Here is a 22,167-nt window from a genome sequence, read left to right on the forward strand (position 1 = left end):
GGTGTAAATGTAACTTTTTAATAATTAATTTACGAAATTTTGTAAAAATAAATTCTTAAATAATTATTACATGAAATTAAAAAACTTAAAACAGAAAAAAAGGAAATGTGATAGTACTTTTCCCCCGACAATAATTTTTTTATTCACTCCCTGGATGACTAAAAAAACGATACTTTTTGAAGGTAGTCTCGTCGCTCTGTTGCGTTGCTTATTATGCTGTGTGCGTAAAGTGCTCCAGCTCTGGTTGTTTTTCTCAGAGCAGGTGGCTGTCCCTTAGCGTGGGGGGCTTCCAGCAGCGATGAAACGCTCTCCTCCAGCATTTTCACATTGTCAGCTTTACTCTAAATATGTATGGCTGCTTCACTTGTCATTGTTGGCATGGTTAGCTGATGCGAATCTTCAATAATTTATTGCACAGTGGATGGAGCGAGCTTGACACTGTTACAACAGTTTGGACTTTTTTGTTTTGTATATGTTTTGCCCTCAATATTTTATGGTTCAGTCTGTTGACAGACTGTTAAAATGACAAGCAAATCTCTGTGCAAAGAGCATTTTGTTATGTACAAATCATCCTACGTGACTATGAACGCAAATTGCCATTGCTGCCAAGCAAGGCATTAACAGTGTGCAGTGGAGAGGCAGGGATGAGGTTTAGTCTAATCTGCATTAACAGTGCTGTGGAAAGAGAGGGATGAGGTTTAGTCTAATCTGCATTAACAGTGTGCAGTGGAGAGGCAGGGATGAGGTTTAATCTAATCTGCATTAACAGTGCTGTGGAAAGAGAGGGATGATGTTTAGTCTAATCTGGATTAACAGTGTGCAGTGGAGAGGCAGGGATGAGGTTTAGTCTAATCTGGATTAACAGTGTGCAGTGGAGAGGCAGGGATGAGGTTTAATCTAATCTGCATTAACAGTGTGCAGTGGAAAGAGAGGGATGATGTTTAGTCTAATCTGGATTAACAGTGCTGTGGAAAGAGAGGGATGAGGTTTAGTCTAATCTGCATTAACAGTGTGCAGTGAAGTGGCAGGGATGAGGTTTAATCTAATCTGCATTAACAGTGTGCAGTGGAAAGAGAGGGATGATGTTTAGTCTAATCTGGATTAACAGTGCTGTGGAAAGAGAGGGATGAGGTTTAGTCTAATCTGCATTAACAGTGTGCAGTGAAGTGGCAGGGATGAGGTTTAATCTAATCTGCATTAACAGTGTGCAGTGGAAAGAGAGGGATGATGTTTAGTCTAATCTGGATTAACAGTGTGCAGTGGAGAGGCAGGGATGAGGTTTAGTCTAATCTGCATTAACAGTGCAGTGGAAAGAGAGGGATGAGGTTTAGTTTAATACCTGCATTAACAGTGCAGTAGAGGCAGGACTAACGTTCTCAGAGTTGGGACCATGCTTGTTTTAAACATACTGTAAAACATGATGACAAAGTGCTCAACTCATGTGTATAATTTATGGATCACGGTAACTTTAATCTGCTTTGCAGGGTTTGTCTGAATGAATCACTCAGTTCAGATGTACTCCTTACCTCTTTGTCACCAAAGCAAGATCATTTAATATGAACATTAAAAATGAGAGTTGAATTTATGCCATAAATCTGTACCTACCATCTGTACAAACAGTTCAAACAATGAAATGATCATAGATCAGTTGAATATTTCTCGATGTGTTTTCTTTTGTGGCTGAAACTAAAGAATTTAGATGAGCACTAGTTTTAGTACAAGTATAGAGATGCAGTGCTTTTCTGATTAATGTTCATCTGGCTGTATGATAGAAATGAATATATTAAGGAGGTATTGAAATGAAAATTCATTTAGAATGTGATGCCATGAAATTGCATTTGTCTTGCCAGATGAATCCATTGGGTCTGTCTGGTGATTCTAGTCAGGTGCAGTTAATCCCTCTCTGGTGTAATTACGTATTTCAGGTATAAATCAAGACCCATTGATCCATACTGAATCAGGGCACTGAGACTGTCAGATATCGCTCATAACCATATAACATTTGATGCGTCCTGCCAGTCTTCAGTAAGAAGAAATATGATGCTGAAGCTTTCAAGAAGCTGTACATTCATCTGGCTGACTGGAATACACATAGTATATAGGAAGCTTTAAAATAAACGAACTACTTACAGAAAATAATAAATGCAAGTTCAAACCAAATTAGGGAATCAGTTTTGTAACTGGTATGCTGGAATTTTATTGGGCAGACAGAATAAAAGTTCCTATCAGCTGATTAACATTTGACCCACAGGGTTGTTTGTGAATGTTTACACATTTGTAACGTGTTGCCACCACAACAATAAGAATAGTTTTTTTAACATCTATGCCTTGACCAGGTTGCAGGTCTCATTCCTCTTATTGTGGAATTCTCTGGGAGGCCTAGATACCACACGTCATCCCAGCTCAAGTGCTCGACTGGGGCCCCAGTCTGGCAGATAAGGCATCTATAACTGTCACATACCCATCCAACAAAACAAAGCTGTTATGAAAGCTGAATATGATTCATAGTTCTGTTCAAATGTTTTGTCATCAGCCTACAGGAAAGACAACAAGTGAAGTTTTCATCAGTGTACAATAAGGACACCATCCATCACTTTAGAGTTCTGGAGTGATGATTACTCACTGACCAGGCCTGTATACACCGAACGCCCTGCTGAACAATGACCTACTGCTCTGCACATCTGCTTCACACTGTCACACGTCCATCAGGATTCAGCCCTACTGCACTCCACGTATGGTGAATCCACCTGAGATGTTACTCACTTCATTTCAGCAAAGCGGTAAAAGGCCAGTATCAAAACAAAATACAAACAAAACAATTTAAAATATATATATAAAAGATCAAGAGTAACAATCCATGTTTATTCATGATGTATTTTACCGTGTTATTCTACTGCATGACTGGACTTTGGTGCGCATTTGGCCCACGTAGTGATCACCTGTAATAGCCACCTCCTCACCTCCAATAGAATGTTGTGTTCTAGCGCTGATGGTGCAAAGCACTCATTTAAATGGAGTACGATGATGTCTGGAGTTTGGCAAGGTGGCCTGGTCTCCCTGGACAGGCCATATCATTGGATAACTGCCTGTATTCCCCTGCCAAGTTACAAACTGCTGGCTGTGAAGACCTCTGACAGAGACACTGTAGTGATTTAGCCTCCAGCACACTGTAGCAGAGGAACAGTATAAAGCATTGTGCTGTAGCTGCAGTAAGTTGGAAAATTGATTCTTTGCTTGGTTTTTGTTTCTTGACTTTCAAGGCACATGATATTCACTGGGTAAAATCACATCACAACCTTCACACAGTCACTCTGGCTCTTGAGGTGAGTTGGTGTTTTTCAAAGTCACGCAATCCCAAAAACCTTCAATGAGTACCCATCGATATACTCTTTTAAAAATATATTTCATATTTACTATGGTTTATTGGGAGTCACGTTACTTTTGATGATCAATATACAGTATTTTGTCTGAATATGACTTCAAGACTACCATATGCACCTCTTTTCTCATTTTAGCGAGGGCAGAATGAAGGGGGATCACTGTCCTGGGTGTCCTCTGAAACACTCGCAGCGACAGCCACTCCTCTAATCTCTGAAATCCACCATCTGAGCTGCACTCATTGTGGGAGAGGGCTGCAGAGAACATATGCAGATGCTTCCCCTCCCGGAGCGGAGCTGTGGACACACAGCCCCACGGGACCGGCAGCCGCAGATGGCTCCGGCACCGCTCACATCCCAGACTGCAGGAGCGGATTCTCTCAGTTAGCTCTTCAGCAGGATGCGTCACCTTCCAGTCCCAAACGTACCATATGGTCACATGTACGCCTGTGGCACGTATGTGCCCTCTTCCTCCCGTCTCTGCTCGAGGTTAGTTCCGTGTGGTACGTTGTAGATGCGCGTCTGCCTCACATTGAATCGTAAAGAACAGCAGTTGCAGTTTAAGCGTTCGGCGGCGCTGCACCTCTTAAGTGACGATAGTGCCACGGAGGGCAGTCTAAGGGCTCCAGTCAATCAGTAAACGCATATACTGTATGCCGAGGACTTGGAAATGTAAACAGCGCACTCAGTGCTTTCAGAAATGCTAAACACCCTCAGAGGATATGGCCTCAGGTATTTCAACATCAAACAAAAAGTGGTTTTGCATAAGTCAAGGAATTAGAGGCGGTTCAAACGTAAACTGTTCCTGAGAGCACTTTTCAGAAATAGATTATACTGAAGCCAAAAATGTGTTTGCATGCATAAAGAACCTTGAGGGTAATACATTATGGATGACTCTGCATGTACGTCTTATTGCTGGGTTTGGACGCACTGGGTGATGTGGAGGTGCAGGTAAAACTGCATCTCATTTGAAACTACTATTTTAGACCGTGTTCACCCGTTTGTGAAGATGAATGTTTTGTGTGTGAGCCTAATCTTTCAGGGGGCCCAGAAGTCTTGGCTAGTCTCCCATCAACCTGAAACTGAAAACGCCAATATCTTCCCTCAGTTAGTAATGTTATTAGATAGCAATTGTTGATGAACCAATGAACCAATTGTTACTTTAAACATATCTGAATGTGGTTGTCTGATCTAATAACAGAAAATAAAGCGTTTAATTAAAAAAGCATCAATGACGCAACAAAGGCTGTGGTTTGTTACAAACTTGATTGGACAATATGAATTGTTTTGAAATGACCCACAAATCACCCTGGCCCTGTCGATATCGCAGGTTATACCGTTTACAATATAATAGGGCAATGGAAACACCATACAGGGCAGCACTTTAAAAAAAGATAAAACTATACACACACACACACACAACTTTAAAAATGTACCATATCACCCCCTCCCTATGGCCTCAATCCAGACCCTCATGTGCTATGGGAGTGTTGCGAGACGTGTTCATATTTCAGTTTCATTCACCAGACTGATCTCAGAAATGTTGTAGAACAGAGGAACCGTTCCTCTGCCGTGCCCCAGGTGCACGCTCTGTCACAGTAACAGTCACGGAAGCACAGGGGCAGGATGAATCACGCCGCTTCTCCATCACACAATATTTTACACCCGCCGTCGTATGCCAGCGTCTGGACTGTGACACTCGAGGACAGCGCGCGTGAAGGTTCAGCGTGGCCAGGCGGGCTGAGGATGGATCCCGCGTGCCTTCCATCTGCCCCTGCGGCTGTGCCATTGCTCACCGACTCCTCCGCGTCCCTGACCATGTTCCCCACGCTCACCGACTCCTCCGAGTCCCTGACCGCGTTCCCCCACGCTTAGACACCTCCACGTACCTGACCGTGTTCCCCACGCTTAGACACCTCCACGTACCTGACCGTGTTCCCCATGCTCACCAACACCTCCACGTACCTGACCGTGTTCGCCACGCTCAGACACCTCCACGTACCTGACCGCCTTCCCCACGCTTAGACACCTCCACGTACCTGACCATGTTCCCCACGCTCACCAACACCTCCGAGTCCCTGACCGCGTTCCCCCACGCTTAGACACCTCCACGTACCTGACCGTGTTCCCCACGCTTAGACACCTCCACGTACCTGACCGTGTTCCCCATGCTCACCAACACCTCCACGTACCTGACCGTGTTCGCCACGCTCAGACACCTCCACGTACCTGACCGCCTTCCCCACGCTTAGACACCTCCACGTACCTGACCGTGTTCCCCATGCTCACCAACACCTCCACGTACCTGACCGTGTTCCCCACGCTCAGACACCTCCACGTACCTGACCGTCTTCCCCACGCTTAGACACCTCCACGTACCTGACCACGTTCCCCACGCTCACCAACACCTCCGAGTCCCTGACCGTGTTCCCCACGCTTAGACACCTCCACGTCCCTGACCGTGTTCCCCATGCTCACCAACACCTCCACGTACCTGACCGTGTTCCCCACGCTCAGACACCTCCACGTACCTGACCGCCTTCCCCACGCTTAGACACCTCCACGTACCTGACCGTGTTCCCCATGCTCACCAACACCTCCGAGTCCCTGACCGTGTTCCCCACGCTTAGACACCTCCGAGTCCCTGACCGTGTTCCCCACGCTCACCAACACCTACACGTCCCTGACCGCGTTCCCCACGCTTAGACACCTCCATGTTCCCCATGCTTAGACACCTCCGCCTCCCTGACCGCGTTCCCCACGCTTAGACACCTCCACGTACCTGACCGTGTTCCCCACGCTCACCAACACCTCCACGTCCCTGACCGCTTTCCTGGTCTGGCCTAGCTCAAAACCTGGCTCAAACCTGACTGCGTCTCCAGAGCCGGAGACCGCTGAGGGGAGCAGATGTCCCCAAACCTACAGCGCGTTCCCCCATGTCTGCCAGCCCCCACCGCCAACACGCCATAGCACACAGTGACGCGTTTCATCTGCCGTTAGGACACTCGCCATTATTTAGGCCATTAAACCGCCTCTTACTACCTGCAAGCCAATAATGAATTCAAAGGAAGACTAGAAAACAGCAGGATACGGTAATGGTGCGGTTTTATCAGAGAAAGTTAATGAATACAATGAGTCTAAGCCACTTGAGAACTCAAACTGGAATAGTGCACTCCACATTAAAACCATTCACATCAAATATGACATGGAATCAGTCACGTCCCGGTGTATCTATAACTGGAACAAAATCTGCCACACAGCCCCCCTCATGATCAAATGCTAATCACAGTAGCGTTAGAAGTGTTAGAATTGTACACAATGCTGAAAGACAGCAAGTCGAGAGTAGTTTTTTGCCAATACACAAAAATGCAGTACTACATAAGGGGAGAAGCTAGAGCCTTTATTGAACACAGGAACCAAATTTACTAGGGAAGTATTATAAGTAGGCTTATAAGCACAGCACACATCCGTTCAGACAGTTTTGCAAGCTAAAAAAATAACAATGTGATCAGTTATCGGAGACAAGATTCCAATGTGTTCCAAAAAGTATACTGGCCTACAATTCAGCTAAATTCATGTATGATGCATGCCAAAAACAATATTCCATTTGTACTTTTCCCCCACATTTGGGCAACATATTTATATAAGTTTGGTGAGATCTCTAAATGGTCATTCCCAGTGTTAATGTCCTTCATTAAAACAGAAACATAACAAAGACTTGTTGTAAGACAGCATATGACAATATTTTCTCAGAAAATAAGTTCCAACTGTCACTCTGGACATTTACCTCCAAATATTACACGTGAAGAACTAAATCAGTAATTCGCAACTCATTCTGCACCATTCGTAATGAGCTACACTGCAGTGAATGCACGCTTCCGCTGGAACAGCGGTGGTTCCTCCCGCTGGGCAACTTCATCGCGTTCCCGCTGCGCTGTGGTTAGACGGGGGGGTGTCGTGATCCGAGACGAAGGAGGTGGGCACGGGGGCGTCGGGGAGGGCGGGAGACAGAACATGGCGGCACACTGGGCACGTCCCAGACTGCAAGGACACATTGAGGAAAATCATTATGATCACTACCAAAGAAATCAGCCAAAAGTTACTTTGTCAATGCTTTCAAGTTCAACACCAACAGGGTAATCCATCCATCCATCCATCCATCCATTATCTTAACCCGCTTATCCTGAACAGGGTCGCAGGGGGGCTGGAGCCTATCCCAGCATACATTGGGCGAAAGGCAGGAATACACCCTGGACAGGTCGCCAGTCCATCGCAGGGCACACACACCATTCACTCACACACTCATACCTATGGGCAATTTAGACTCTCCAATCAGCCTAACCTGCATGTCTTTGGACTGTGGGAGGAAACCGGAGTACCCGGAGGAAACCCACGCAGACACGGGGAGAACATGTAAACTCCGCACAGAGAGGCCCCGGCTGACGGGGATTCGAACCCAGGACCTCCTTGCTGAGGCGGCAGTGCTACCCACTGCACCATCCGTGCTGCCCAACAGGGTAATACTATTTGTAAATAATTATTCAGAAATATTTGTCAGCTTATTTTAATAAGGTGGAAAACCTAAAAAATGCTTGACATGGTTAATACTCGTATTTCTCATGTCACTGTTTTTCATTTGAATTTCAACGTCATTTCCCTCATTTGTGCAGGTAAACAGGTGGCTTTCTGCAGGTGTGTGCCACTACTATCACAAATCTACACAGAGTCTACGGTAATCTACTCACACAGCCTACAGTAGTGTACTCATATGCATCTTCATTGAGAAGACCAAACAATCAACATTTTAGTAAGACAACTATGAACACATAAGGGATTGGGAAAAGGGGTGATGGCAGAATAAACTTCTAAAAGTATTAGGTGAGATTTACTGAATTTTACTGACTAGTAAAAGAATCCGGTGATATTTACTGAACTTTACTGACGTATACAAGACTCAGGTGAGATGTACTGAACACACACAGGGCAGCAGGCGTACCTTCCGCAGCCAAAGCGTAACGCAGATCTTGTGGAAGATGTGATGGCAGGGCAGCTCGGTGGTGATCTCATCTTTCACATACTCACAGCAGCAGATGGCACAGCACTGGTCCTGACCTGAGGCGCGCAAACACACTGTCAGCCAGAGCATCAGCCCCAGGTCCACTGTACTCCCAGGCCCCATAAACCGGAGAGATTCCCCTAGGTGCGTACATGCGGTGAATGTCTATATTCTGGGGATGTCCTGATCCTGGTTTTCTGGATGACGGTGTGCTAATGCGACCCCCTGAAACAGTGCCGTTGGAAAGGTTGCAGGTGGCCGTAGGGCTGCTTTCAGATTCCACTTTGCAAACGTTCCACACGATCAAACGATCAAAGCAGATAGCAACTCGTTTAATAAACCACAGCCTCATTTGGGGGCGAATGGACAGTGCTTGTTCATTGGAGTGACGCATTGGCACATTCAGACAATTGGCGTAAACTGAGTACAGAGTCAGAGAGCTTTGCTACAGGCAACAATTCAAATGCATAATAAGAGCTGTAGCGTCAGAAAGGATCAGATTCAGATTTGGCGTTTCCCACGCAATACCCGATCTTTAAGATACGGTGGTATAGGGTGGAATTCTCTATCCAGGGATCGGATTGTGGTGCCAGTCCTTAAGACAATTGTGTATGCATGTACGGTACGGCAGCCTAGGACCCACACCAACGCATAAATGCGTTGAGGAAAATGAACACCGAGGCCTACCATAGTGGTCCTCCAGCACAGTGATCTGTGGCAAGCTGTCAATGACGTCCTCAGTGGCTGGAGGGTGGGCCTGTTCCACGTCAATGGCCAGAGACTCCAGGTGGGCCAGTGCAGCCTTCACATGAAAAAATAGAACAACCATTTCAGAAACCATTTCACTGCAGCCCAGCAGACACTGGATGGGGTGGTATATGAGGAAATGAGTCAAAGGCCATATTACCTTCCACAGCCATTTTCATTCCGCCAATTTGCATCAACAGAGAAGGATTTGGTTGCACATCTTACAAATCAATGGGGATTTTAAATCTAATTTTGGAAAAGGAATTCTCAGCATCAGTCAAACCTAATTTACTTTGAGGGCCTGAGTACTCCACTTTAATACCGAGATTGTAGATTTCTCCGGAGCACTGCAAGAAGCAATTTCCACTTTCCCAACTGGGAAGACCTGCTCTTGTCTAAAACTGAGCACTAACATATGAGCTGTTGGCGAGGTGCGAATATCCAACGTATGTGATTTAGCATGCTTTCACATACGCCGCTAGTGTTACTGGGCGTGTGTTTGTATTCGTATGTTTCAGGTAGAGTCGGAAGAGGAATCTGAGCCGATTTGCACCGACCTCCATTGCCTGGGCTAGTCGTTCTTCAAGTGCCATGTAAGCCAGCAGCTGTGGATCCACGTAGGATATGGCCTGTGCCATGCCCAAGCCGTCTCCAAAGTCGTCCAGCAGCCTGTGGTGAACAAAGCAGGCCTGCTGAATCTACATCAGTGCTCAGCAGTCTCAGTGTGCACACCGCCCCAAATTCTCCTCAAGGCCTGCATGTGCCGCAGCTGGCTCAGAAAATGTACATGGAATATTTTAACTGAGAAATACGTTTTCCAGCAATATACAGTACAAGCTGGTAACCCGTTTTGTTTACAATTCTGAGTAACGCAAGTAATTCAAACACATATTTAAAGCAGATTTTTGAATCCGCACATTTTATTAGAAAATATGAAATGATCTGCTTCCCCCGGCCCTCCCCCAAAAAAATAACAAAAATAGCAAAGAAACAAACAAAATGAAACATAAAATAAAGCTAATAATTCGAGGAGGACCTGGGGGCCATAACCTTGTACCACATGTGGTCAGAAACTCATATTTAGCCAATATTTTCTTGCCTTTTATGTGGAACCACAAATAAACCCTACAAGAACATAGCAGAATCTGCTGATGCAAGCTTTAGCAGTCAGTACGGTACATCTTGACATATTATTCCTTTTAAAAGCAGTGTAAATGATTCATTTCTAAATGAAAACTACTTTTTTCCCCATTGACAAGTCCACAGACAAATTGCTCAATAACATATTTCCCACAAACATTGCATACAAGTCCCCTGATATCCTGGAAAAGGCAGCTCCTCTCCCAATTCTGCTCTCCTGGCAGAACAGCAATGAGACCACATGCCTACAGCGGCTACTCTGTGTGTATTTCCAGCACAGCTACGCGGATGTCATGAATTCAGAAAGTTTCATGGAGAATCGCAACTGGGGAGTCCCGTTGTAATTGCTGAAGAATACCAACAGGGACATCGATTTCTATGCATCACGGAAACACATTTGCTGTAATGTGGCTCTCAAACAAGATTCAATATCCCGGACTTAACATGAAGGAAGTTCTACCTCAGCAGATTTTAGCATGCGCTGCCAATAAATAACACGGACAGGCAAACATACCGACCGAAGCAGGAGCGGTAATGGAAAACTGGAAGAGCAGGAAGCAGGATAATGGACACGGTCCCTATGCAGTACACTTGGGTACACAGGACAGGATACAGCGGACCCGTCTGACAACATGACCTCCAGCCTGTGGCTATGACAGGCAGCATGAGATATAGTCCTTATTTAAACACGCTCTCCACTACGCAGGACTCGATCTGTCAGTCGGGGGTCACAACCCCAGCAGACACACTTCCATTTTCAGTGAACCCCTTCATGAATGGCAACTCTCCTATAAATTAATATCAATTAAAATAAATGTAAAAAAAGAGGACAAGAAACGGTTCAAATGTGTCTGTGTACATTAGAAGACATGCAGAAATGGTTTTACCTTTATATAAAAGCAAGGTAAAAAGCAAACTGAGACAACACTGACAGCAATCCGCAATTGACTAAAGAAATTCTGCAGGTGTTAAAACTCGCAATATGATCACAGAGTGTAATAAAATGTCCCAGAATGATTACTGAAATACATTAAACAGTACTAGAATGTAATAACTACAAATTTTACTGTACATCAAAGCGAGCATGCTATAATGTAATTAAGCATCATTCATATGCAATTCTGGGCCTAATTTTGCATTCATTCATTCAAATGCAAATATAGGGAGAGAGCAACAAATGAAGTCATTTTAGAAGCCCTTTAAATATGTGCATGCACAACACGATAACAAATAAAATGATTTTTTTTTATTTAAGATTTTTTGCAGTGATGAAATTTAAGTTTCAGGCACGCTTTTAATGACCACAGAACCATTGACAAAAGGCTACTTTGCATTACATAAGAAATGACTGCACTGGGTGGCAGAAGATTTAAATAATGATTTCCCTTTCAGAGGATGTTGCATGCGCTATACTTAACAGCCGGTAAATTTACAGTTCTTGGCATGGTTAACGCCAAACACTTGCAAGTGAAATTGTTTGTGTTCGGCTTGTCAACACTTTGGTTCAAAGAGTCGTCCATCACCGTAACTCAAAAATATTTGTACGTGATCAAAATATTCACCTTTACAGGTGGCATCTGGTAAACATGTTGAGATGCTCTGTTGTCCTGACCTCCAGGTTTTCACAACTATTTGGTTTAATACTCTCCAGCAACCACACTGTCACACATAATGTGTGAGAATACAATGCTAATCTGCAAGACAGCAGGCCCATACAGATCAGGATTGACAAGTACTGCATTACTGTCTTAAACATCCATCTGTCAGCTCCACCCATAACTCCCCCTCCTCCCAGTTTACCTATGCTAGAACAGACAGGAGCAACAGCCACACAGAAGGCTGCTAAATACAGCTAGTACCATTTCTGCTTCTATTAGTATGCAATAAAATATTAGACACAGCGGGCTCCAGCTGGCAATACAAAAAATTAATTAAAAAACATAAAATATATAATTGAGATAAAATATTGTACTTTATTAATGTTCCAATGGAACAAACCAAAATGAAAAATTAATTTAATAAAAAATAGATTCAACATGAATGTTTCAGAATTATTGGCACCCATGGTTTAGTACTTGGTGCATCAACAATGGCAAGGATAACTGGGGCGACATTGGCTCAGGGGGAAGAGCAGTCATCTGGCAGTCGGAGGGTTGCTGGTTTGATTGCTCTCTGGGTGTGTTGAAGTGTCCCTGAGCAAGACACCTAACCCCCAAATGCTCCTGATGAGCTGGTTGGTGCCTTGCATGGTGGCCAATCGCTGTTGGTGTGTGAGTGTGTATAAGAAGCATCGATTGCACAGCGCTTTGGATAAAGACGCTATATGAATTCCAACCATTTACCATAACTGCAAGAAGTCTGCTTGACAAGGTTAAACTCTTTTGAAGGATTTTGATTAGATTGAGGTCAGGCTCCTGAGATGGCCATTAGTGAACATAGATATTGTCACAGAACCAGTATTTTTTGATCGTTATTGTTTCTTTAACCATTAAATCAATGTTATTTCCAAATGTATTCAACATTTCAGTTGTGCAATAGAAAAACTTTTAAAAGATCTATGCCATTTTTACGGATAGCAAAAATGGGCTTTGATTAATGGGCTTTGATTAATATACGATTCAATTGTATTAATCTGATTTCTAAAATTTCCCTCGGGATGAATAAAGTATCTATCTATCTATCTATCTATCTATCAATCGTATATTGCCCACTCTAACTCTGAGAAAGTAACATGTATTACAGGCAATGACACAAACCTCCAGTCAGCCTCAAAGTCCTCGCTCACACTGGAGTCATCCTCAAAGTTGTTGTTTCCGTCGAGCATAAAGAGACCCGGGTGGACAAAGCGGCTGCCAGCTCCTTCGGGATCCTCGTCACTGCTGCTGTCCGTCTCCTCCTGGTATGAAAGCCAGGGGATCTCGCCTTCTTCCAGCGGGGTCTGGTCCCTACAGAGATTCACAGAACAACCACATTTGAGCAAACTCTCTTTGAAAAAAACGTGCAGATGTCCACACTTCTGCAGCTCCATTATTTGCTTCTAGCCCCTTAATTTTAGCCACGTCAGATACACCTTGAACACCTATGATGCATTCAACAACCCTGCTTTTAAATATGACTTTTAGCAGGTCTAGGGTCAGGCATTAAATAAATGGACTTGTACAGCTCAGCCAACATTACTTGTGCTGAAAGAATTAATTGTTTTAACAGAGTAATGGAATCGAATTATCTGTAAGAATTGTACCTTGCTTCCCAGACAGGTAATGGGCATTTATTTTGAATTAAAATACGCTTTCAAGTTTTTTTTAATTTTATTTATTTTTTATCCATAGCTTTTACAAAGTTATGGTCACTGGTCAGAATTACGAGGAGGCATCACAAAATTCAATAGAGGGGGCCACCTCAGAATTCTCTATGCACGAAAAACCCTGAAACATTTAAGCAATGAGCTGGTTATTGTCACATTTTCACACACCTTTAGTTGGAGTAAGGATTTTTTCTCTCTTCCCTACACCTATAACACTGTCTGATTGTTTATTTAGTCTACCCTTAACCAGATCAGAACCTGATGGGGCATCAAGTATCAACGCTGTTCCTTGCTGGGTGTAGAAAAGTGGTTCAATCTATACCGGGGCAAAAACATTTGTACAGGCACAACAGAGTTCTCAAGGTTGGGAAGAATCATAACAGGATAAATACAGTAGTGACCACACATTATGGCATTATGCAGAGCTGGCATGTCTGGGACAGACAGCAGCGTGACTGCATATCCGGAATGCTCCGCGGAGCGCGGGACTCACTCAGGGACAAAGTTGAGCTCGGGGACGTCCTCCAGGCTGCTGCTGTTGCTGTGGAGCTCTGGCTCCTCCAGGCCGGGCAGCGTCTCCCAGCTCCCCTCGCTGGAGCCGGGCTCCTTCTCCAAGCCCGAGTCCGAGGTCCATGAGGCCGACCACTCGCCCTCGCTGCACTCCGAGCTGTCAGGGCGCAGAGACACGCCTTTCTCAATCTCAAACGAGACCGCATAGGCCCACCATTTTGTCATCAAGAACAGCTTCTATATAATCTCGTACATGCACAGGCTCATTATATGTCCAGACAGACACCCATAGACCAATCAGTTCCCCCCCCCCCCCCCCCATGATGTGACTATTCTGATAAGATTTCATCAGAACATGCCCTTTGTTTCATACAATATACAAAAATTATAACTGCAGATGCAATTCAGTAAAAAGGAAATGCTAAGAATGGGTGACACTTAAACTAATTATGTAATTATGCGCAACAATTGAAAGCAGTTTCAGGATGAGTTTTTGGATTACATTATTACAGGCTCACAGTCCTGCACTGATGTGAACATGAAAGTATGGAATGTACCTGTTGTCTCCTTTCATGAGTGAGACGCATTTCTCATCAAAGTCCTCTAGGTTTTCCCAAAACTTGTCTTCAGTATCTGGTTTCCTTCTGCAGTAGGAGTCCAGGTCTTCCCTCTGGACCTTCAGGGGTTTGGACTCACTAGCCTTAAAGTCTGTCAGCGGGAAATCGAAGAGGAACTCGTTTCTGGGCCTTTCCGTTTGCGTCAAAAAGAAAGGCGGGGCCGAACCGCACTTGCTGCCGCCCTGCTGTCGGGCGAGCGGGTGGCGGGCTTCTGGCTGGGAGCACTTCCTCTTCTCTAGATGGCCTTCGCTCGTCTGCTTCCTGATTTTGGGCCGCACCACCATCTCTGCCTCCGCCTCGTCCCTCCTGCAGTCGGGGCTTTTCAGTCCGTCAGGAGAAACGCTGGCCACCGATTGGTCGGGCTTGCCCGGCCCGTCGCCGGGGTGGTGCGCCGCGCCGGCGGCCTCCTCGCCCTCGGAGGTGCTCCTGTGAAAGGCCGAGGCGTCCGGCCTCAGCTCGCCGCCGTCCTTCTGGGGGGCCTTTGGCTCCTCGCACGACTTTGTATACAAGTAAGACTGCAAACCGCTGAGGTAGTCAAACTCCTTTCCCAGTTCGCAGATCATATCGTCCAGCCTTTTCTGCAGGCCCAGCGAGGGGTCGGCACTCAGCCCGTCATCCTCCGCGTCGCTGCTGTCCGGCTCGTAAGAGTCAATATTTACAAAGCTCAGCAGGCTGCCGTTGGACGGGTTACTGTCCTCGTCCTCGAAGGCGGGCCACGCGCAGGCCTCCGAGCTCTTACTGGAGCCAGACGAAGGCTCCGAGTCGCAGGCCATGGCCTGCTCGCCCTTCAGCTTCCTGTAGCTGAAGACGGAGGGGTCCGCGGCCGGCTGCTTCCTGGGGGCGTCCGGGCTCAGCCCTGGCCCGTTCACTTCTGGGTGAACCGAATTGTTGGTCACGGGGAAGATGGCTTGGAGCATTGAAGAAAGGTTTCCTTTTGAAGCTAAAATAGGAGAAAGTTAAATTTAATCATTCCATATATATGTATCCTTTATTTGAAAGGTAACTGAAATTCACCCCGACACTGTGCCTCCATATTTTATTTCTGGAGAAATTATGGAGGTTGTATTTTATTGATACTAATGTAAAGGCTGTGTGTAGTTACATATATAAATACATATATACAATAGGTAGTAACTGCACCACCTAATCTTGTTAATGCTTCAAAATAAACAACTGGCTGTTTCTTAAATTGCAATTCTGAAAACTGGAACAGGTAATGTTTAAGCCATACACCATGCCAAACAAGCCATTCAATCTTATTCCCATGAATCCACGCTATTACCATAGAGAATATGGGATTAACCATCTTTGAAAAGCAAAGCCCCAATTATGAGTAACTACCACATTAATATTCAAATCACACATCGTGAGATGTGTTCACATATTTTTTGATTGAGAGTAATTTTCCCCGTCATTTGCAGAACACTTGATTGCATTTGCATTAACCAAAGGCAATCAAGTATTGAACTAGTATGGAAGAAGGTACGCTACAGCTACGTAATAGCACAAAAACTGCACAAGAGAAATCAGTTCAGAAAACATATTGAACCAGACTGTCCCTTAAAAACAAGCCTTTATACATTCATTCATGTGTCAACACCCTTTCAGCTTATAAGATTTTAACATAAAACAGTTATGGCAGCTCACTGTTTCAGGCCACTAATGCCAACTTCCCATTTTCAATTTAAATATATTATCTATTAAAATAAACAGAAAAACTTAATATAATATAAAAAGCAACATTTAAATTATCCAGTTAAAGTCTGAGAAATGCAGAGGGGTATGCATGGCCAGAAGAAGCAAGCCAAAGCCGACTTTGTTCGTACTCTGTAAGTAACTGGAGTTAGCCTGCCTTTATCCAGCAGAAGGCTTTAAATGCTTTTCGCTACAGGCTTAATTGTTCATACTACTCTTCCCTCGCAAGGCTGCTTGTCACAGTTACTTCACTGGATACACCCTCTGCAGTGCGGTTATTTTTTCAATGTAATGACACAAGCCATTTTGCCTGCACCACAAAAACCACAAGCAAACGGTAATCTGACAGTAATCTTAGTTTTTCCCCTTTTTCCTTCTTCTGATTTTCCCCCCATTTTTTCCTCCCAATCTGGCAATTGCACCCTGTTTATTTCAATCGCCCTTGAGGAAACACCGCTATAACCCCGCCCCCCGGGGACAGAAGGAGATCGACATGCCTTCATCAAGCCGCATCGTCTCGAGCCCCGGACCGTGATTCTGGGGTGATGAGGGTGATTTTGTATGTGCCGATTCTCCCCGCTGTGTCCCTCCCCCCACTCTCGGGGCGGTGGCCCAATTATGCCGCTCCCTCATGAGCCGCCATACTCTGCTTTTGGCAGGACCGGGATGCGAACCCCGGCCCTCTGTGTGCAACTGCATCAAGCTGATGCCTGCATCAAGGTCCGATGCCATAACCGTGTGCCTTCCATTTTATATGGAATGTCACAACCCCAAACACTGAATACAGACAAGTACAATACTGCACATGTAGTGTCCACCTAGGTCATACGGAATAAGCTAAAGTCCTACACATGAATTTTTATTTATCTTGTATTTTTATATTTGTACTTCGTTAATAACTGAATTGTACACACATATAGCATTCTCGCCATCCACATTGTTCATCTCCATTTCCTGCCAGTCCTCGTGGTTCTCTTTGGATGCTTTTCTGTGTCTGGCCAACGACGGCCGAAAGCTAACATATGCATGTCTCCTGCCGTATCTCCTCCCCGTGATCGTCTGATAGCCTCCAGCTGGTTTGGGCCAGGCAGACTTGCCTGATTCCTGACCCATTACTGGAGAGAGAGGGAAAAAAAAAAAAAAAACACTAAATACAAAATTTCAAGGCAGATGAACCTGGACCAAAAGTCACCCTCATGAAAGTTAATGACAGTGAACTCCCCCCCCCCCCCCCCCCCCACCCCCACCCCCACCCCCCAACCCCCCAACCCCCCAACCCACACACTGCTGATAATAGAACCACAGAGGGTCAAATTGGGAAGATAACCCCTGATTGCCTTTGTTCAAAACTCTAGTAATCAAACCGCAGTGTTCCAGGGATCAAATTTGAAATGTCATTACTGCCAGCTACTTAGCAAGAGAGGGGCTGGATTTCACTTTTCAAATGCGCATTCTGTGTGATAAGGATAACTGACTGGGTGAGTAGTCCAAAATGTGACCATCACTCACTGACTTCACTGAATCCAATTTGCCTCTTGTATTCAAATTTAATATTCACAAACTACGATTTTTCCTGTTTATCCCGTAGTTTTTGTGCTTACCAAACCATAACTATTCAATGTAGACACGTTTTGTCCCAAACCAAATAACTTTGTATGACTGATAATATTACTGAACTGTGAGACAAATGGCGTGTAGATTCAATTCAATCAATGCAGCACAATAAACATTCCCAGCCAAACTCAAGACACATTTAAAAGGCTGCAGTGTAAAATAGCAGGACCCTTATGACATCATACTGAATTTCTCTGCTGAAGTCTTCCTTCTACGAAGGAGTAACTTACTTCTAGAAAATAAATTAGCATTAAATAAACCACATTTCCAAAATTCCTTGACAAAACGATCATAATATCAATCAGGTGTATCTAATAAGCCCGAAATAGACGTGTCGGCTATAATGATATTCTGAAGCAATACTAGCTATAGCATTTCGTACAAAATTGTTGTCTTGAGGTCTGCAAGACTGCAAGTCTGCAAGTCTGCAAGTGTCTGGGAACTGCAGGCAATAATGTTTTAGAGATTGTGTTTAGATGATTTAATGAAACTTACAATGCAATTAGCTTAGAAATATTGTTCCGCGGAGAATGTTCTTTCGCGGAATTCATTTTTGCTACTAGGCCCTACAGTGGGTAGCAAAGGTCGAGACTAAATTTCCTCTAATGGTACGACATTTAGGTACATAGCCATAGGTTAGGACACATCGACATAACACCAGCAAAATGTGCTAAGTAACGTTACACGATATGACCACAGCAATACGGAAGAAGTAACAGATTCGCTTGCTGGTCATGGAAAGAATGCGTAACGAGTAGGCTACAGTATTTGTGTGGCGTCTGTTATAACAGTTAACGTACTGTTGGAATGACAGAAATGGGAGTGTCAACTCTGAGCTTGCTAAATCACTATCAAAACGTTGCAGACATTCTCAACCCGTACGGGGCCAATCGTACCCTAGCATGTTATTTAACTTTAGCTAACCTCAAGCTAGCATCAATTGATACCGTCTGAAATGTACGATATACATGTTACACAGTGGTTAAACAGCCAAAACGATACATAATAACATTAGCTAGCTCAAAATCAAATGCTTAGCAACAGAGCTAACTTTATAAACTGCTTTCAAATATTGAAAATCCGCCTCGCGTAACGCCAGCTAACGTTACATGGTCTTACATGGTCTTAGTCAAGAGCAATCTTAACTCCCTGTCACAGATCGCATTAACGCCGATTACCAAAGTTAGCTAGCAAACCTATGGAACACACAAGCTAACGTTAGCTAAACCTTAGCTACATGTATGCATCTATTTAATTTCCTGTTATATTTCCTGTTCATTCATCACTAATTACATACTGCCAACATTAGTTAGTGAATGTAACGGTAGTGCTAACTTATATCACTGAATAAACATCGTTCTAGCTTGCTAACTTACTTATGACAACCAGCTATCAGCTGGATAACGTTAAGTTATTTATTTAGTTAAGTCGATCTTGCCATAATAGCTTGCCAAAACGTTAGCTATAACCTACAATCATCTCTTGACATCTAGAATAGCTCAGCTAGTTAGTTCCAAGCATATCGAAGAAAACTGCCAAGCGAGCACTAGCGCCGTTACTTACTAAGACGCTAACACAATTTTACTTTTGTCAGACAAACAAATGGCTAATTAGCTTCTTGGCTAGTGCCACCATACTGAGTAGGTAAGCTAGTTAGCCAACTTGCTAAAAACAAACATTGCGTTAAACAAACCATTTGTGATTAGGTTGCTAGGTAACTTAGCTAGTTAGCTGTCTTGACAGTAGCTATTATAACGTTACTTTTTTAATTTGCCAACGTTACAAATTACGATGACAATGGCACTAGCTACCGTAACTATCCGCTAGCTAACATTAGCTAGGCCTTGTCATTTACTTAGCTTCTCATATTGCCAGCTAAGTTAGCTAACGTTAGCGGCGATGTAGCTACTGATTTACTGTGGAAACAAAATAAGTAGCTAGTGATGCACTGTACTTGCCGTGATTTAGTAGCAAGTTGAAATAAGAACCGTCATTAAGCACTGACAATGGATAAAATAAATACCTTGGAAATCATAGCGACCACTTAGCCTGCTAGGCTAGCTTTAGGTAGCTATTGCTAGGTAGCTTGGTACAAGTTTTACCTGCTTCCCAGGACAGGTTATCGGCCGAAGCCACAACGAAGATCAGATAACGTCACAAGCATCCGTCACCGTCACATGGTACTTGTCTTCCAATCAACGTTCAAACTCAGTGAGACTGGGGGCGGGGTGGCTTTCCTAATAGTTAAATGACCTTTCCTTACTATTTTTTTATTAAGGAATTTACAAGGCACAGTTGAAATATACAGTATATTCCGATAAACAAGGCACACTGTAATATGTACCACAATGCACAACAAAGACAATAAAAATAAAAAAAACACTAAAGAGCCTTCGTCTGGCTACTTTAAGTGCTCAGAGGCCTGCAGGTGAATTGTAATCTATTCATGAACTAAAGTAAGACATTTTTGTGCATTTTCTTTTTCATAAAATTCAAGGCTATAAAATAACTTGGAATAAAAATGAAAAAAAAAAAAAATCAATGTAGTAATCATGGGCCGAGTTTTAATACATTTCGATTTGTGTGCCGGGCGGCACGGATGGCGCAGTGGGTAGCACTGCCACCTCACAGCAAGGAGGTCCTGGGTTCGAATCCCCGTCGGCCGGGGCCTCTCTGTGCGGAGTTTGCATGTTCTCCCCGTGTCTGCGTGGGTTTCCTCCGGGTACTCCGGTTTCCTCCCACAGTCCAAAGACATGCAGGTTAGGCTGATTGGAGAGTCTAAATTGCCCGTAGGTATGCGTGTGTGAGTGAATGGTGTGTGTGCCCTGCGATAGACTGGCGACCTGTCCAGGGTGTATTCCTGCCTTTCGCCCAATGTATGCTGGGATAGGCTCCAGCCCCTCTGCGACCCTGATCAGGATAAGTGGGTTCAGATAATGGATGGATGGATGGATTTGTGTGCCTTTCAGTAGCGGCCTGTGGCCTGGTTGGTGCGCCATGAATGTGCACATGCATGCATGCACATACACAGGCACACAGAAACACACCAGTGCTCACCTCCAACCTGTGTAATTACAAAGCAATGCCTATATTAAAATAAATGTTTTTATATATAGTTAACAACAATATTAACCTTGGAGGGGTAATACACTATATAGGGTTAATAGAACATGTTAACTGTTTATAAGTTAACTGATTAAGTCTTGGTAAAGTCATGTCTTTTGTTAAATAGCAGAAAACAGAGGGTGCAGGTGCTCAAAGGCTGGGGGCAAGTTGGGGCCGAGGGGACAGCAATGCTACAGATGTCAACATATTGCGTACACACGAAGTGATCACTGATGTTATGGTCTAATGGAGGCCCTTTGGTAGCAGCTGTGGTTCAGTGAGGATCCTACAGTAGATGTTGAGAGGCTATGTTTTTCTCTGAGGACAACCAGGGCATATGCTGTGAGCAGAGGCAGCTGACAACATGCTCTGGGGACTTACTTCCTTTGTGGATCAGAAGAATGTTTCTCAACGAACAGATGTGAAATCCCTGGAAACCTGTGCCTAGATCAGAGGCAGCCTGCAGTTGTGTGTGCGTGTGTGTGTGTGTGGTTGGCCAGAAAATATACAGTAGCAAACGTTGAGGGAAAAGCCCCATGTGCTCACCAACTAATATTGCCAGATACATTATACTTTTTGATGGGTACATTATGTCAGTTTAAGAACCAGGGAAGAAGGAATTCTTACAGTAACTTGTTGGATTTGCTATTTCCTGTTGGAGCGCGGGGCAGAGCAGACCCAGGGATAATGTGAGAAAGGCAGGTTTTATTATCCATGGGCAGATCTAAAACGTAATCCAAAAATAGGTAATGGCCGAAATCCAGGCAAAAGTTCAAAAACCGGTGGGAAGTCTAAACAAATGAAGGTATAAATACAAAATACAAAACACAGCGTCCAAAACCAGGCAGAAAATAAATAAATAAACGGAAATCCAAAAACTAAAGCACAGAGAAACAGACAGGGAAAACCGGGGCAGAAAATACAGAGAGGCTAGAACCGGGGTAAGGAATAAACAAGGGCGGAGTTTGAAACTGGAAAAGACAAACTAGCCACAATAAACCT

The 22,167-nt window shown here is 44.2% G+C and overlaps 1 protein-coding gene across 4 annotated transcripts; it reads right to left on the reverse strand.

Annotated features, from left to right (window-relative positions):
• Positions 1 to 6,756: 6,756 nt before the first annotated feature.
• Positions 6,757 to 20,273, reverse strand: pja2 (praja ring finger ubiquitin ligase 2). 4 transcript variants are annotated; one of them, XM_061215802.1, is made up of 9 exons: positions 20,163 to 20,273; positions 17,361 to 17,561; positions 14,692 to 15,691; positions 14,118 to 14,291; positions 13,077 to 13,265; positions 9,738 to 9,849; positions 9,121 to 9,235; positions 8,374 to 8,507; positions 6,757 to 7,418 (listed from the first exon to the last, which is right to left on the reverse strand). In XM_061215802.1, the coding sequence occupies exons 2-9, from the start codon at positions 17,557 to 17,559 to the stop codon at positions 7,293 to 7,295; spliced, it is 2,049 nt and encodes a 682-aa protein (XP_061071786.1). In that variant the 5' UTR covers positions 17,560 to 17,561; positions 20,163 to 20,273; the 3' UTR covers positions 6,757 to 7,292. The 4 variants fall into 4 exon arrangements, with proteins under 4 accessions (XP_061071786.1, XP_061071788.1, XP_061071785.1 ...); XM_061215804.1 differs by having other exon boundaries at positions 8,374 to 8,489; positions 20,084 to 20,210; XM_061215801.1 differs by having other exon boundaries at positions 20,084 to 20,210.
• Positions 20,274 to 22,167: the final 1,894 nt, after the last annotated feature.

Source organism: Conger conger, chromosome 12 (assembly GCF_963514075.1).
Source record: "Conger conger chromosome 12, fConCon1.1, whole genome shotgun sequence".
In the NCBI taxonomy this organism is placed as follows: Eukaryota; Metazoa; Chordata; class Actinopteri; order Anguilliformes; family Congridae; genus Conger; species Conger conger.